General features: G+C 37.4%; 1 protein-coding gene across 1 annotated transcript; it reads right to left on the reverse strand.

Moving 5' to 3' along the window:
• Positions 1 to 1,514: 1,514 nt before the first annotated feature.
• On the reverse strand, positions 1,515 to 15,748 carry LOC101735319 (T-complex protein 1 subunit eta). Its single transcript, XM_004925051.5, has 14 exons — positions 15,611 to 15,748; positions 13,736 to 13,834; positions 11,909 to 12,004; positions 10,507 to 10,572; positions 9,954 to 10,029; positions 9,420 to 9,531; positions 8,831 to 8,964; positions 8,201 to 8,376; positions 7,239 to 7,393; positions 6,178 to 6,347; positions 5,372 to 5,506; positions 4,660 to 4,886; positions 4,091 to 4,177; positions 1,515 to 1,757 (listed from the first exon to the last, which is right to left on the reverse strand). Exons 1-14 carry the CDS (start codon positions 15,611 to 15,613, stop codon positions 1,665 to 1,667), a joined length of 1,629 nt encoding a protein of 542 aa, XP_004925108.2. The 5' UTR covers positions 15,614 to 15,748; the 3' UTR covers positions 1,515 to 1,664.
• Positions 15,749 to 16,335: the final 587 nt, after the last annotated feature.

The following is a 16,335-nucleotide window of genomic DNA, read 5'->3' on the forward strand; positions in this document are numbered from 1 at the left end:
TTGGCGAGAGGTCAAATTTTCCTCTGCAATGTGGCCCGACTATAAAAATATTTGCCCACCCCTGCTCTAGACCATTAGCTTAGGTAGGAAAAAAAGTACACGCTTCGTAAATCTTTAAATATATATTTCTTCTGTGCGTGTGTTTGTCACTTAACTCCTAAACGGCTCGACCGATTTGAATGATATTTTTGTACGCCTTTAGGTGGCACCCTGGATGTTTTAGATTCACAGATCAGCCCGGCAGATGGCGCTGCAGTCGGTATCTATATATTAATACGTGAAGCAAAACCTTTGTATCCCTTTTTACGAAAATTGCGCGGACAGAGGAATATCAAATTTCCCACACTCATAGAGAATATAGAGAAGGAGTGCAGAATGTTATTTTTATTTTAATTATGCATAAAAAACTCATTAAATCATTAAAGAAAACATTACACAACTACCATGTACTTGACATAACAAATATACACACACACACTCTGCGCTTGTCAAACTTTTGTTACTGTTGAAAATCTGGTATCAAATTGAGAATAGATTAATATTATTTATCTTTAATACCTACTATTTATCTATAGTATAATTTTGGCGAAATCTGTGAAATTATAATAAAGAAGTCTAATAGTGTTTGACAATAATAATGTTTTTGAATAAAATTTCAATTAATTATAGTCGAATTTCGACTACTGCGGGACCACTAGTCTAGGATTATTATCTTTCCTAGAAATAATTTCTATGGCAAAACTTGGAAGTTATAAATGTACATTTTCCCATCCCTTTATTCCTCAATCATTCCTCTGATTTCTGGGAAACTTGTCACAGTTGTTGTATGTTTTTGTCATACGAAAGATAAATGGCGCTAATGCAGCCCCAACAACTAAATTTCATACATTTAGCAGTGGCCACAGAGGAATGTATCTGTTCACTAAATATCACTACATAGTATAAAACAAAGTCGCTTTCTCTGTCCCTATATCCCTATGTATGCTTAAATCTTTAAAACTACGCAACGGATTTTGATGCGGTTTTTTTTAATAGATAGAGTGATTGAAGAGGAAGGTTTATATGTATAACTAGCGACCCGCCCTCGCTTCACTTCGGAAACATTACATTTTATAATTGATAGTTGAGTCCCGCCATGTTACCCGCGGTTATTGTCGTATCGCGGGTGACGCCGCGGGGCGAAGCTAGTCTAAAAAAAGTAACCTAAGTTACTCCTTATATCATAGGTACCTATCAGTGAGTCTCGTCAAAATCGGTCCAGCCGTTCCAGAGATTAGCCGGAACAAACAGACAGACAGACAAAAATTGTAAAAAATGTTATTTTGGTGTATGTACCGTATATATATATTCATAAGCATGTAGTAAACAAGCGGTTATTTCAATATTACAAACAGACACTCCAATTTTATTTATATGTATAATAACATCCATTAAATAGTGGAGAAATGGATAATAAATTACAGTTTCCGAAGCGAAGCCAGGGCGGGTCACTAGTTACAAATAAAACACAAATATTAGTCCTTAATTAGTGTACCATTTATTGAATAAAATTATTATTATTACATTAGGAGTACGTATAATACTAAAAGCGAGACAGTGCAGACGCGAGCGACTTTAAGTGATCATAGTCTGTTATTAGCAGTGTTATTAGCCATTGTCGAGTCCTATCCCATACGAGGGCGGCCCATGCCGCGACCAGGCATCTGCGCCTCTTCACCGCCCTTGACATTCTTGATGGTCTCATCCACTGATAGAATCTGCAAACAATCTTATATTAAAACGTTGGTAAAAGCCGCGCCAATAGAGAAACGAATCGAAAATGGTGTCAATGGTACCTGCACTGACAGATGGTAGGGTCAACAAATATTAGTTCTTTTATTAATTTTAATTTTATATAAGTAGTAGTTGACAATTTTAATCTATATATTAATACGTGAAGCAAAAACTTTGTATCCCTTTTTACGAAAATTGCGCGGACGGAGGAGTATGAAATTTTCCACACTTATAGAGAATATAGAGAAGAAGTGCACAATGCTAATATTTTTTTTTAAATAATGCATAAAAGATACATTAAATCAATAAAGAAAACATTACACACACCACATACCATGTATTTGACGCACACACGCATGCATACTATTTATTGTCAAACTTTTGTTCTTGACGTCTGTTGTCAATTTGAGAATAGATTAAATATTGTTTATCTTTGTTAATATTTTTTATAGTGTAGTCTTGGCGAAATTTGTGATTATAGAATTAGTATAAAATACAATTATAATAGTGTAAAATTTACAATTCCAATTAATTATAGTCGAATTTCGACTACTGCGGGACCTCTAGTTTTAATAATTTTGATTCGGTTTCATTTGATTTTGTTTCATTTTTGTTTTTAGTCATTCTGATAAATTGTAATTTTAATATTATTATTTTTTGATTTAGATGTTATGTCATTGTATGTGAAATTTTATGGGCTTAAGTCGCCTAAAATAAACGCATTTCATTTCAATAAAAAGAAAGATAAAAAGAAAAAGTTGTTTATTGTAAAAAAAATATAAATAAAAACTAATGAGAACATACTTTACTTTACTTTGGTGCCCTGGCAGAGGGGGAGATGTAATATAAATAACAAAATAACGAACAAATAACAACAGAATTTGAGAGAAAACAGAGCGCGTCTGAGAACAAAGTAAGAACTGATATTTTTTTGCATACAGTACGCGCCGTGTGCGACTAAAGACGGCAATAGTTTAGAGTGAGAGAGTGCATGATCGCCGCCGCCATTTTAGATTTATTTATTTATTGGCGCGGCTTATAGCAACATTCATTCTCACTATAGTTATACGGAATGATGGACAATATCATTTACCAATACTTTAGAAGTATTCATTGTGCAAAATTATAATTTGCCTAATTACTGATCGTAAGATGTCTTGACAGCCTGCACGGGTTTTTTTTTTTTTGGTCAGGAGGAAATCGCCGGACTTCCGCCCTTTTCTGGGAATACTGGGCGGGGTATGTCAGAGTCAAACTGACTAAAACCTCCTGTCGCTCAACAACCAACGTCCAAACCTCGCATGAGACAGAACTCATGACAAGGCAAAGGGGGGAAAAGTGAAGCGTTTAGTGCGGAGCACATCTCTCCCATCACCCTCCCCCTCGGAACGCCGGACCGGCGGTCGTCGGCGCCATGACCACCAGCCCTCTCGGTCGGCTGACTGTCCGAAGCCCGCCTAGGTGGCGCCGGTTAGAGACTGCCTATTTTTACCACGAAGCAATGACATGTTTTGATTTGAAGACCTTCAAGGTACTGTAGGATTTTAAAACTTGCTACACAAGTCTATAGGTAGGTGACTGATTTTACGTTGTTCATGCTTAAAGACTCCGGTGACTACTTAAGGCCAGATGCATTGTGAACTTCTGGTTTCCGTGGATAACTGAAGCTATATTTCTAACTCTATATTAAGAGTATGAAATAGAACAAAGTACATTCGTTTTATTCACACACAGCACACGTACACATCATTTTATTTACCGCTACCCACATATCTCAATTGAGTAGAAACTGCACTAATTACAATTCTTGCAGGTTTGATTTATATTACACAATGTTGTTCTTTCACAGTGGAAACTGTTCATGGACGTGTATTAAGTACGTATTTCATTAGAAAAATTAATAGCTATGGGATTCGAACCAAATGCACCGGCTGGGTGTCTTATCCTTCGGTCCGCAAAGACTAATAAATGTTTAGTTTTAATAATAATACTTTAAAAACGAAATTATTTTTTTTAATGCTTAGATGGATAGACGAGCTCACAGCCCACCTGGTGTTAAGTGGTTACTGAAGCCCATAGAGATGTACAACGTAAATGCGCCACCCACCTTGAGATATGAGTTCTAAGGTCTCAGTATAGTTACAACGGCTACCCCACCCTTCAAACCGAAACGCATTACTGCTTCACGGCAGAAATAGGCGGGGCGGTGGTACCTACCCGCGCGAACTCACAAGAAGTCCTACCAACAGTAATTTTAACTCTTCTGAATGTATTTTAAGCATTACTCGACATAATATTAACCAAAGTGGTCACATACCTGAGCGGTGGCCTCGCAGGCGGCACTCACGGCGTTAAGCTTGACGAGGGCCGGCTCCCACACGCACTTCGCAAAGTTATCCACCACCTTAAATCACAAAAACAAACAGTACTCATTATGAGAAGTTCAATTACTCCAAACCCAACCAGTGTTTGACCACCAAACCCACACAATGATACAATATTATTAATAGGATCAGACAGGGAACTTACAAGTGAAGTGTACAAAAGTACATTCGAATATTGAAAATAAAACATCTAGAAAGCCAAAATTGGAAACTAAGTCAAGAATTACAAAAAATATTAAATTGATAATCTTTGAAAATATTGTTGTGTGATTCAGAACTTCAAAATTCTGGAACAAATATCACAATAAATATGAAGTTCCGGTATTTTGGAGGCATATCCATATTATCCTCTACGTTTGACGTCGACGACCTTAAATTAATCTACCTACTGCGACCACTGCTTATAATACACTACGACATGTTACAGCAATTTTACAAACAGCGGAAAAATAGGTTATTTCAAGAAATAGAGCAGTCACTGAAACTTCAATTATATAATTACCTCTCCACTGATAACGTCCACACCGTGCGTGTGCTCCCCAGCGGCGTGCTTCTGCCTTAGTTTATTGAGGAGTCCGGTCCCGTCCAGGCCTGCATTGTCTGCCAGCTGACGAGGGATGGCCTCAAAGGCTCGGGCCACTGCCGCTACAGCCAACTGCTCCTTGCCAGCCAGTTGTAGAGAGTGAGACCGGAGATGGGCAGAGATTTGCATGTCTACTGCTCCTCCGCCTGTAAGTTGATATGAGTAACTTTACTGAGACTTTACAACTCATTATATCTCAAGGTGGGTGGCGCATTTATGTTGTAGATGTCTATGGGCTCCAGTAACCACTTAACACCAGGTGGGCTGTGAGCTCGTTCACCCATATAAGCAATAAAAAAAAAAGCCTTAGTGACAATAGGGAATCACAAAAACAGGTAGGTAGGTGATAGGTATAGTTATAACTATGAATGTGTGTTCACTGTTATAACTAAACTATGAATACGGAAGGCTTTAGAGGAAGAGGTAGACCTAAGAAAAAATGGATGGATTGCATGAAAGACGATATGTGTAAGCAAGAAAAGAAATGGTATATGATAGAGGACTGGGTGGTATGGGCTGCGGTAACCTTTACTCCGACTTTACATCATAAGTCTCAGAGCATATCAAAGAGCTCATGAAACAATCGACAACATATTAGCTGCTTGTGTACTAAGTATAAACAATAACATACCAGCCACTACAGCATCATTCTTGATCGTTCTCCGGACTATCATGATGGCATCGTGCAGGGAACGCTCCGTCTCCTCCAAGAACTGTTCCGCACCACCTCGCAGGATCAATGTACATGTCTTGGCACCCGGACAGCCTGGAAGATGGATAGACACGTTTGAAATATAGCAGAGTTAAGGAATCTAGCTACGTGGATTGGCACTGATAGTTTACCGTAGAGCCATTTCTGTTACTAGTGCCTGAAATTCCTAAATTTGTTTTCTTTTGTTTATTAATATTTCTTTTAGGTCTCTTAGAAATATATTCATTCTCAGTATCATCGGATCCCTCTAGTCTCTATATATAAAAATGAATTGCTGTTCGTTAGTCTCGCTAAAACTCGAGAACGGCTGGACCGATTTGGCTAATTTTGACCTTGAATTATTTGTGGAAGTCCAGAGAAGGTTTAAAAGGTAGATAAATATGAAAATGCCCGGAATTAAATAAAAATAACAATGTTGTTTTTCCTGTGATGTGTCCCCCGTCAGACTGATTCCTTTTGTTTGTTTCAAGTTTATTTTATACAAAAGTTTAGGTCTTTTGTTTATCGATTGAGGTTCCCCGCACTACGAAGTCTGCCGGGTCAGCTAGTCTATCTACAGATATCCCGGCGCCTTAGTAATAGAAATCTATTTAATTACTTCAGACTTCAGTTAACGAAACCACAATATTTACCATAGTTCAAAAAGCGCGCGTTGCGTGGAGCGTCTCCCACTTTATTTTTCTTGCTAATCAATTAACCTCGAGAACTCATTGTTACACACTGACCAGTAAAGAAGTTGTATCTGTCAGCTCCAAGCTGTTTCTCCGTGAAGAGCGCCGTGTGACCTAGAACTTGAGGCGTGAGGTCCCTCGTTGAGGCGAGTACGGCTCCCCCGCAAGCGCGCGCCGTACGCCGCATGTCTTCCTCGGGCACTCGTCCAGCGCAGAACATATCTCTGTGGAATGAGATCAGATTAATGTTGAGTATGCTTTATTTCATTAAAAAGCAATGTGTTTGTTACTAAATTAATTAATTAATTAAATTAATAATTATTAATATAAAAAATATATAAAAAAAAATTATAATTAATTAAAAAAGTTACTTAATAAATTGCTCTTCAAGTATTTTTTTATTGCTTAGATGGGTGGACCAGCTCAAAGCCCACCTGGTGTTAAGTGGTTATTGGAGCCCATAGACATCTACAACGTAAATGCGCCACCCACCTTGAGATATAAGTTCTAAGGTCTCAGTATAGTTACAACGGCTGCCCCGCCCTTCAAACCGAAACGCATTACTGCTTCACGGCAGAAATAGGCGGGGTGGTGGTACCTACCCGCGCGGACTCACAGGAGGTCCTACCACCAGTAAAAATGGTAATTTAATTTAAAATGGTAATGGTAATTTAATTTGTGTCACGTAATTCCGCTCGCACCCTGCCCATTTCTAATGCAAAGCAATAATGTGTTTTGGTTCGAAGAGCAGGGTGAACCTTCGTACTATAAAAACTAGGACTTAGAACTAATTTCTGGGGATTTTTAGATTATTGACATTGTAGGGCACTGGTAAACACTTAACACCAGGTTGTCTACCCATCTTAGAATAAAAATTTCCTGATTTTACCACATATTATATTTTTTGAAAAAAAAAAAAAAAAAAAAATTTTTTTGCTTTATGGGTGGTGGTACCTACCCGTGCAGACTTACAAGAGGTCCTACCACCAGTAAATACGCAATTTTTTTTTTTTACTAATTATATTCATAGCCATGAGTGCAGATTCTTAGTTGTAGGCCCAATAAAGGTAAGGCCTCGGTCAGTACAGCAGCTAGCATAAATAAACAGCACATACCGGTCCGCAAAGTATTGTGTGGCAACATCTCCGATGGGCAGCTTGCTGAGGACCACATTTGCTCCGCTAGCATGCAAAGCGGCGAGCTTCTCGTATAAGATCTGCCACTCAGCATCCACCACCTTCTGATATTCCCTCACGTTGTTTACTCGAACCTTAATGTGGGATTAATACAAATAAATAATTAAGAAGTATCAACAGATATATTACATACACCAAAATAGCATTTTATACAATTTTTGTCTGTTTGTTCCGGCTAATCTCTGGAACGGCTGGATCGATTTTGACGGGACATTCACTGATAGGTAGCTGATGATATAAGGAGTAACTTTGGCTACTTTTTTTAGACAAGTTTCACCCCGCGGCGTCACTCGCGGTACGACAATAACCGCGGGTAAAATCACGGGACTCGGCTATCAATAATAAAATTTAATGTTTCCGAAGCGAAGCGAGGGCGGGTCGCTAGTATACAATAACGAACTTATTTATTTTTATCTGTGTTTGCTGCTTCTGACTCATTACATAATATTACAATGTCGTGGCCTAAGGGATAAATAAGATTCCGTCCGGAGCATTCGTATCTAGCGATGCATCGGTGTTCCAATCCCGCAGGTGGATACAATTTTTCTAATGAAATATGTACTTAACAATGTTCACTATCGACTTCCACTGTTAAGGAATAACATCGGGCAATAAAAATCAAACCCGCAAGATTATAATTTGCATAATTGCGCGCGGGTAGGTACCACCACTTAGCCTATTTTTGCCGTGAGGCAGTAATGCGTTTCGGTTTGAAGGGTGGGGCAGCCGTTGTAACTATACTGAGAACTTAAAACTCACATCTCAAGGTGGGTGACAGCATTTACGTTGTAGATGCTATGGACTCCGGTAACCACTTAACACCAGGTGGGCTCCACATCACTATTAACGTTGGTAACATTTAGATATTGTAAGATCCCCACCTCGGCATTGTCTCTTTCAGCTTTCAATTCCAGCTCAATATTGAGGAGTGCGATCTTGCAGTCTTTGTATGTCTTCGGCTGCATCTCAAAGCCAGCGTAACTGAAAGTTTTCTTGAACGCCACTCCGGGAACCAGGAACGAATCTTCAAGAGCTCCACCGGGAACCTTCTTGATTCCTGCAAGAAGCAACATCTAACGTTTACAAGTCTAATAGTTATAAAAAAAATAATTCTCCCACTGTATTGTTCATTGACCTCTGAAATGTGTAAGTGTTCATTGCTCGTTGCATTATTTTTTACCAGTTACATTATCTGTCTTTTAAAGTAAGATAAAATTATGTGTTCATTTTGTTAATAATAGTCAAAACATAGGAAAGCAAAAAAGAAAAAAAAACCTAAACTGCGCCATTTTGACAGAATTTATGAGAAAAATACTGGTGATACCAATTGTTTACATAAAATATATTAACTCAATTTCGAATATTTTTGGAAATTGTACACTTTTAATGCGAAAAGAGACGTATTTAGATCTAACTTTGAAGATGAATATTGATATCCATTTGTCCGGTAGTGATTAACAAAATTGGCTTCAGAAACAGTATAGTCTCAACCCAACTTCCTAAAAACTCACCAATCATGTCGAGAGGCAGAAGTGGAGTGTCCAAAGACAGGACAGCATCAACAACAATCTTAGAGAAGTGATCCTTCTGTTGATGAATCAGTTTCGATGACATCGCTGTTGATGCACACTTCAATAGGAGATCTCTGTTGATATAAGCATATAATTTACAATTAATAATTTTTGGACTGAGCGAAAGAACAAAACTGACTGATGATTAATGGTTATTACTACCCATAGACATCATATGTGTATGTATGCCTTTGTATCATATAATGGCTGTCCTACACTTCAGATGGGATGAGTGACTGCTTCCCAGCATGACGGATGACCGGGGCACAGACTCATTACACACCGTACTACCAGCCAGTCAAACCTTAATGGTTTGTCATAAAGCCTCATTTCTACTATCACGATCCACACAACCATTTCAGTAATTGGATCCGTATGTTTTAATCATCGGCTGTCAATTATTTATTATATAAAAGGTCATTTATTAATTAAAATCATCAACATTGTATACAAGACAATTCAAATGTCTAAACTCTAATCAGTTAAAGATCTAACCACAAAAGTAATAGAAACCTATTATATTCATTACCTTTGTTCCTCAGGCGACTTATTATCAATTTTCACAGCTTGCTCCTTGATTTTCTCAATGGCCAGTCTTGACGCTGTTCTGACTGCTCTGATCAGAACACGAGGGTGAACACCTTTGGAGGACAAAATTTATATATTTATTTTTATAAATGTACTAGCTGACCTGGCAGACTTCGTAGTGACTCAGTCGATAAATAAAAGACCTAAACTTTTGTATAAAATAAACTTATAACAAACAAAAGGAATCCATCTGACGGGGGACAAATCAAAGGAAAAACACAAAATTGTTATTTTTATTTAATTCAGAGCATTTTCATAGTTATCTACCCTTTAAACCTTCTCTGGACTTCCACAAATAATTCAATAACTAAATTAGCCAAATCGGTTCAGCTGTTCTCGAGTTCTAGCGAGACTAACAAACAGCAATTCATTTTTATATATATATATAGATTTTTATAAATGTACTATTTGTTAGAATACTGCCAACATCCAGGTTCGTTCACCAACTTCATAAAAAAAGAGACAAAAGACTGACCTTCTTCAACAAACGGCTTCAACCTCTTCAGAATTTCACCGGCCAATATCACTACCGAGGTGGTTCCATCGCCAACCTGGATTAATTTTCAAGTGTTAAATATAATAAACCAAATATTGCCGAAACCGTTTTTATGATTTTATTCTCATCCATAAATTAAATTTTCCTCAATTAATTAATTAGGAAATTGGATCCGTTTGTTTAATCATTGAATTTTCTTGAGATGTTCACCGAAATGCATGATAGTACTTACGTAATGTAGGCTTAAGTAACGGTGATCATCTAGACATGATACGATATCATAGAAAATAATCAAGGAGTATATTGTGTCAAATACATATTGTAATGTTTTTTTTTATAGATTGTATTTATGCATAATTAAAAAAAAAAATTAATATTCTGCACTCCTTCTCTGTCCATGCAAAAAAAAGAGGTACAAAGTTTTGGCTTCACGTATTAATGTATAGATATTCTATTTTAGACACCAATACGTCCATAGTTTGCTCTCATTTAACAATTTTATGAATGAAGGTGTCCAAGTTTAGTACATTACCTCGGCATCTTGAGACTTTGCAATATCCACAAGAGTTTTAGCGGCAGGGTGAATGATATCCAGTAGCTGAAAAAATGAATTACATTCTCTTACTTCAATTGTAGTAACATAAGTAAAAATGTAATTGGCATTACACAAATATTCCCTAAATCTCACTTAAAATATGTGATAGGAAGACAATAAAAACCAAAAAAAAGACTAACCATGTTTTTTTTTTGTATTTTTATTTTTGTATACTTTTTGTTTTTTTTTAGCTCTAAATGTTTAAAATTGTAAATTAAACGAATACAATAGCTTTAAAATTTTTTTTTTATTGCTTAGTTGGGGCTCACAGCCCACCCGATTTTAAGTGGTTACTGGAGCCCATAGACCTCTACAACGTAAATGCGCCACCCATCTTGAGATATAAGTTCTAAGGTCTCAAGCATAGTTACAAAGGCTGCCCCACCCTTCAAACCGAAACGCATTACTGCTTCACGGTAGAAATAGGCAGGGTCGTGGTACCTACCCGCGCGGACTAAAAAGAGGTCCTACCACCAATCATTAAGCAAATTATAATTTTGCGGGTTTGATTTTTATTACACGATGTTACTCCTTCACCGTGGAAGTCAATCATGAACATTTGTTAAGTACGCATTTCATTAGAACAATTGGTACCCGCCTGCGGGATTCGAACACCGGTGCATCGCTTCAATACGAATACACCGGGCGTCTTATCCTTTAGGCCACGACGACTTCATAAGTAAGTCCTAAGTACGACTTAGAAGTAAGACAGAGTGTACAATACACCTAAGAGTTCGATCTTTGGCCTGTAGAAGGTGGGTGAACTCACAATCTGCCACATGCTCGTGGCATTTAAAGCTGGAAAAGTGATTTGAGCTCACTGTTATACTTGAGAACCACATCAGAATTATATTTGAAACAGTAATCATTCAAGTAATTTCGCCTTTTCACGTTAAAAGTGTAAAATTTCCAAAAAATATTCGAAATTGAGTTAGTATGCGGAATCATTTGGTACCACCAGTATTTTTCTCATAAATACTGTCAAAAGAGCATAGTTTAGTTTTAGTTTTTTTTTTAGTATACCTATGTTTTGACTACTATTAACAAAATGAATACATAATTTTATCTTACTTTAATAGACAGATAATGTAACTGGTAAAAAATAACAAAAATTAATGTTGCAAAAATTATTAATATTAAAAATATCACATGTTAAACTTTAAGTAAGTTTGGCGATTATACAGTTTCAATGCGAGAAGATGATTTGTTTAGCATAAAGCCTCATTTCTACTATCATGATCCACATGAACATTCAGTAATTGGATCCGTATGTTTTAATCATAGGCTTTGAAAATTACACAGTCAAGCAGTCCTAGTTTCCAACAGCAAAAGCCTCTACCTTCATGATCGTTGCACCATCGTTTGATATAACCGCCTTTCCATTGTGATCTACAATCAGCTTGTCCATACCACGGGGACCCAGGGTGGTTCTGACCTGTAACAAGAAGGGTTACTGAAATACTGATCAAGTCAGTACCTACTATCTTAAACAACAAAACATAGTCCGCAACTTGAGCAATATGGCGGGATGCTAGAGATAGACTGTGTGGTCTCAAAAGTTTCTACTGTACTCCCTTTTTTTTTTTCGGACCATGGCCAAGAACCTCCTACGAGGTATGTGGGACTCTACTGTACTCCATAACTCGTCTATTCATAGTAGTAGTGCAATCCTCTCCTCTAGTACCGTAACAAAACATTACTCGATTATTTTATTGTGATAGTGTAGATATAGTCTTCTTTCTGGTCGTTCCCTCAATGCTCTTCTTCTAGATATAGTCTACATGCTACATTATCCATATATATTTATTGGATGTACCATTTTATCACTAACACTATTTTGAATAAAACAGCAGTTATGTAAAAACATGATGTCCATAGGAGGCATGCAGCTAGATGATAATAAAATTACTGTCTAGTTTATTTGTTTGAGCGAAACCGAACGTATTCAGTACACCTGTACTTAATGTAGACTTGTGTTAGATCAACTCATCCTTGTATGGGCAGACTTAAAAAAACTCTGTCCATAATACATTTGTAAAAGAGTAAGCCTATTTTGATCTCCTTCCTCCTGATATTCCTCGCCCCATTGATCTCAAATCTCTTCTTTCCCTTGTCAACTCCCCTTTCGTTTATATTCTTAGTTCATTCATTAACCATAATAATATTAAGCTGTAGTTTGTCTGTCTGTTATCGAACTAACCCCTGTATATATATTGTGTGCGTCTTATTTGTTTTAGGTACATCAACAGAGATCCTGTCATCAAACATTCTTAGCTAGTCACTTAATTCTTAGTGAATATCTGTGACCTTGCTCGTTCACGAAGCCCGCTATAGAAAGCAGAGTATTAAATACACTTGACATTGGCGAAATCTAAAAGGAAACGCCATAAACCAGAGAGATAGATAGATAGATTGGTAAGCCTATTTATTGCTCATTCCTCTCAGTGATTTGCAGTGATTGAAATTGCATTTTTTTTATCCCTACCTATGCTGATAGCATTGAGAGGCTATTTCAGCTTCTCCTTGACATGTAGGTGAGCTCACGGGGCCTAACCCGGGAGTTTTGCTAACACTGGCCCTAGCAAGAGCAGTGCTTCACAGAATCCACCAACGGATCGGAAACGCGACCCACTGAGAAGATCCGGTGAAAAACTCATTAAGCTGTCTATGGGCAAATTCACTCGTCGAGCCCTTCATCGCAAGCGACGGGTGCGATGAGGATGGTGACCAGTGCTTGTGGTACCTAAAAGTACCGTTAATGGATCGGGCGGATCCGTAATGACGTGTTTAGGGCGACGCCGACTGTTTACCATTCGGTCTACAGGATCGCGTATGTAATGCCTGTATCGCAAATCAGTGGTATGGGCATGATGATTAAAAAGTATTTCTATAGCTGACCATAAGCATTGGGTGTGATCAACCCTCAAACACAGCCCACTGAGTTTCTCGCCGGATCTTGTCAGTGGGTCGCGTTTCCGATCCGGTGGTAGATTCTGCGAAGCACGGCTCTTGCTAGTATCAGCTACGTCATCAGGTTTGAGTACCCCGGCGAGCTCACCTACTAATTAAGGCAACACTGATATAGCCTCTCAAGACTCTCAGCTTAGGTAGGAAAAAAAAGGGTGTAAATGTAAAACCGTTTTCCGGTAGATCCCTCAATACTCACCGCATCGACAACAAGTTGACAGGCATTGATGTTGGAGACGAGCTGGGGCTTGCCCTGCGTCTGGTCCGTTCCCTCTCTCAGTAAAAGTATTTGCGGTTGCTGTGAACATAAATCATCCAAACTTTTAAGACTATAATTTAAGCTAAGCAAAATCTAAACAAAAACACCACGAAAGATTGGAAAAGCACCCAAACAGTAAGGCTGCCGCCTTGAAAAAACGGAGTTACAGTAAACGGCTTAAGAGAAAAGACGTCATATAGTTCAATGACCAATTTTTTTATTTAGAGTAGATGGCTAAATTTAAGCTACAATGATAAAAGTGCTGAAAGTCACAACTTGTTAAAATTTCTTTCTCATTAATGATTACATTAACCCTTTGTACTCAAGTCAAGTAGAGGTACTATTAATCACTATAATCAAGATACTACTAGCCTATCTCTCTTTCCTATTGTCTGTAATGTCTTTAGTTTATATATTATAATTAATTTCCCTGTATAATCTCAATATCAATATAATCACAATGTTAGATTGGTGAATAAGTCATGGCCCTCTTGGTTTGGTAAACTCATCAGTGACCGTGCTACATCATAGCTCAAATGTCCTTACCCACTCAAGACTTAGAAGTCAGAATCCCAACTGTACTGTAGAACAGCTGTTCTAGCTATATAAAGCTAGCTAAATAGCTATTCCAGTACTAACACCAGTCCATTCTAACGTCTAATCACAATATAGTATATCTTGTACTCTAGATCTCAAGTCATGACAGTCATCGACCCATTTCGGACACAAAGCAATCATATCTGTTTTAAAGAATTCTAATTCACTAGCTTACCTAGTGTTACCTCACTAGCCTACTAAAGCTTAAGGCAAAAAGCATCAATTTAAAGCAGTATCTAAAAGCTCCAGAACTATTAACCAGCTTAAGCTCCTAAAGTTTTTTTTTGGCTAAAAAACAAAACCTATATGTAACTTCAAAAGATGAAAATGAGTGCAGAGGATTTAAAAAAATTATATTGAATAGCCTCATATTTGTTATTGTGATCCACACAACCATTTCAGTAATTGGATCCGTTTGATATAATCATCAGCTATTCATTCAATCAAACTCTGCACTGTCAAGTTAACTGTATTAACATAAAAGTTAACTGTATTAGTGTGAATTGTGTATTTTTTTGCCTTTTTAGGCAGACGGGCATACGGCCCACCTGATGGTGAGTGGTCACCATCGCTCATGGGCTTCAGCAATGCCGGGGCAGAGCCAACCTGCTGCCTACAGTTTCGAATGGATGGCAAGAACATGTAAATACTCATAGCTGCAAAGTTATTCGTTGTTTATTGAGTTTTAACGTGGAATTTTACGAGTCTTAACACTAACACTGATTTGAAACAAATTGAGATTTCTTGGCCGATTTTAAATCATAAGCCACTTTTTTTTGGTTTCAACACGTATTTTTTAAATTAAATATCAGTGTTTTATGTTGCGTTTAAGATTATTTTGTGTATTTATGTTATAAAATTCGAATCACATGAGCATTTGGTGTCCGATCATCCGACATTCCCTTGTCTATGAGAAAATATCAAATATCGGACTGCGCGGATTATAATTAAACTAAATGGTACATTTTCGAAAATTTAGCCCTAACTACATAAAAGTTCAATCATACCCATGGTAATAAGTTGTTTCGTAGAAAAATAAAAAAAACTAATTTCCTTCTCAATGATTCAAGCCCGGTTTTAAGATTGTATCTCCGAAACTATATTTTGGTAACACAAAATATGTACGTATACACATATTTTTCACAATTAGGTGTCATAATAACATATAAAATTTAAATAAATCTAAGAGATTTCACAGAAAAAGTCAAATTAATTTACCATTTTGCTAGATTTGTTTCACTGTCTCTAATTTCGTTCCAAAGAAAAATACATTTGACGTTGACAATGACAATCATGAAATTTTCAATTTTTGTTTTGCCGGCGCTTGACACTTGACATTTGACTGTTACTTTTTTTTACTGGCTTGAAAACAAAGTCTATTAAGTAATTTGACTGTTATAGGACATAGAGCTAAAATACACTTATGGTCTTACTGCAATTTTGCTCCACATCATATAAATTTAACTCTAAAAGCGGCGTCTGGCATTATAGCCTTAATTGCACACCAATATTGAGACACGAGGTCTATATAATTCTATCAAATTAAATTTCTCCTTACGTGGTGTTTCCTGCTTGAGTAACTTCTCCTTCTTGTTCTAAATCAAAGACTCTTGTCAGAGTGGTCGTGGTTGCGCTGACAATGTATAAGCAGAAGCACCCGTTAGGTCGTCCACGCTCCCGAGGACCACTCTCCAGGCAATGCGCTTCCAGGTTAGGCGGTTCACCAACTTCCCCTTCAATGTGTTTAAAATTATTCCTTCTAGGAAGCAGCAGCGTACGTTAGGCTGGACCCTGGTATATGCAAACAGCCCGCCTCGACTAAAGAAAACTGGATCGTTTACACGTCTGTTTCCGATAGCAATGTAATTTAGAAAATATATTCTATCTAACCGTAGTTCCAGAACATGGGTATTCTCTATTACACATGTATAGTCTATGATTTC

Source organism: Bombyx mori, chromosome 24, assembly GCF_030269925.1.
Source record: "Bombyx mori chromosome 24, ASM3026992v2".
Lineage (NCBI taxonomy): Eukaryota > Metazoa > Arthropoda > Insecta > Lepidoptera > Bombycidae > Bombyx > Bombyx mori.

What these genes read in the sequence shown, in the direction of transcription:
- LOC101735319 (XM_004925051.5), bottom strand. An exon ending in TCTGCCTCTCGACATGATTG is followed by an intron (nt 8,377 to 8,830) that starts GTGAGTTTTTAG and finishes TGCTTCTTGCAG; the next exon opens with GAATCAAGAAGGTTCCCGGT. An exon ending in GAATGATGCTGTAGTGGCTG is followed by an intron (nt 4,887 to 5,371) that starts GTATGTTATTGT and finishes ATCAACTTACAG; the next exon opens with GCGGAGGAGCAGTAGACATG.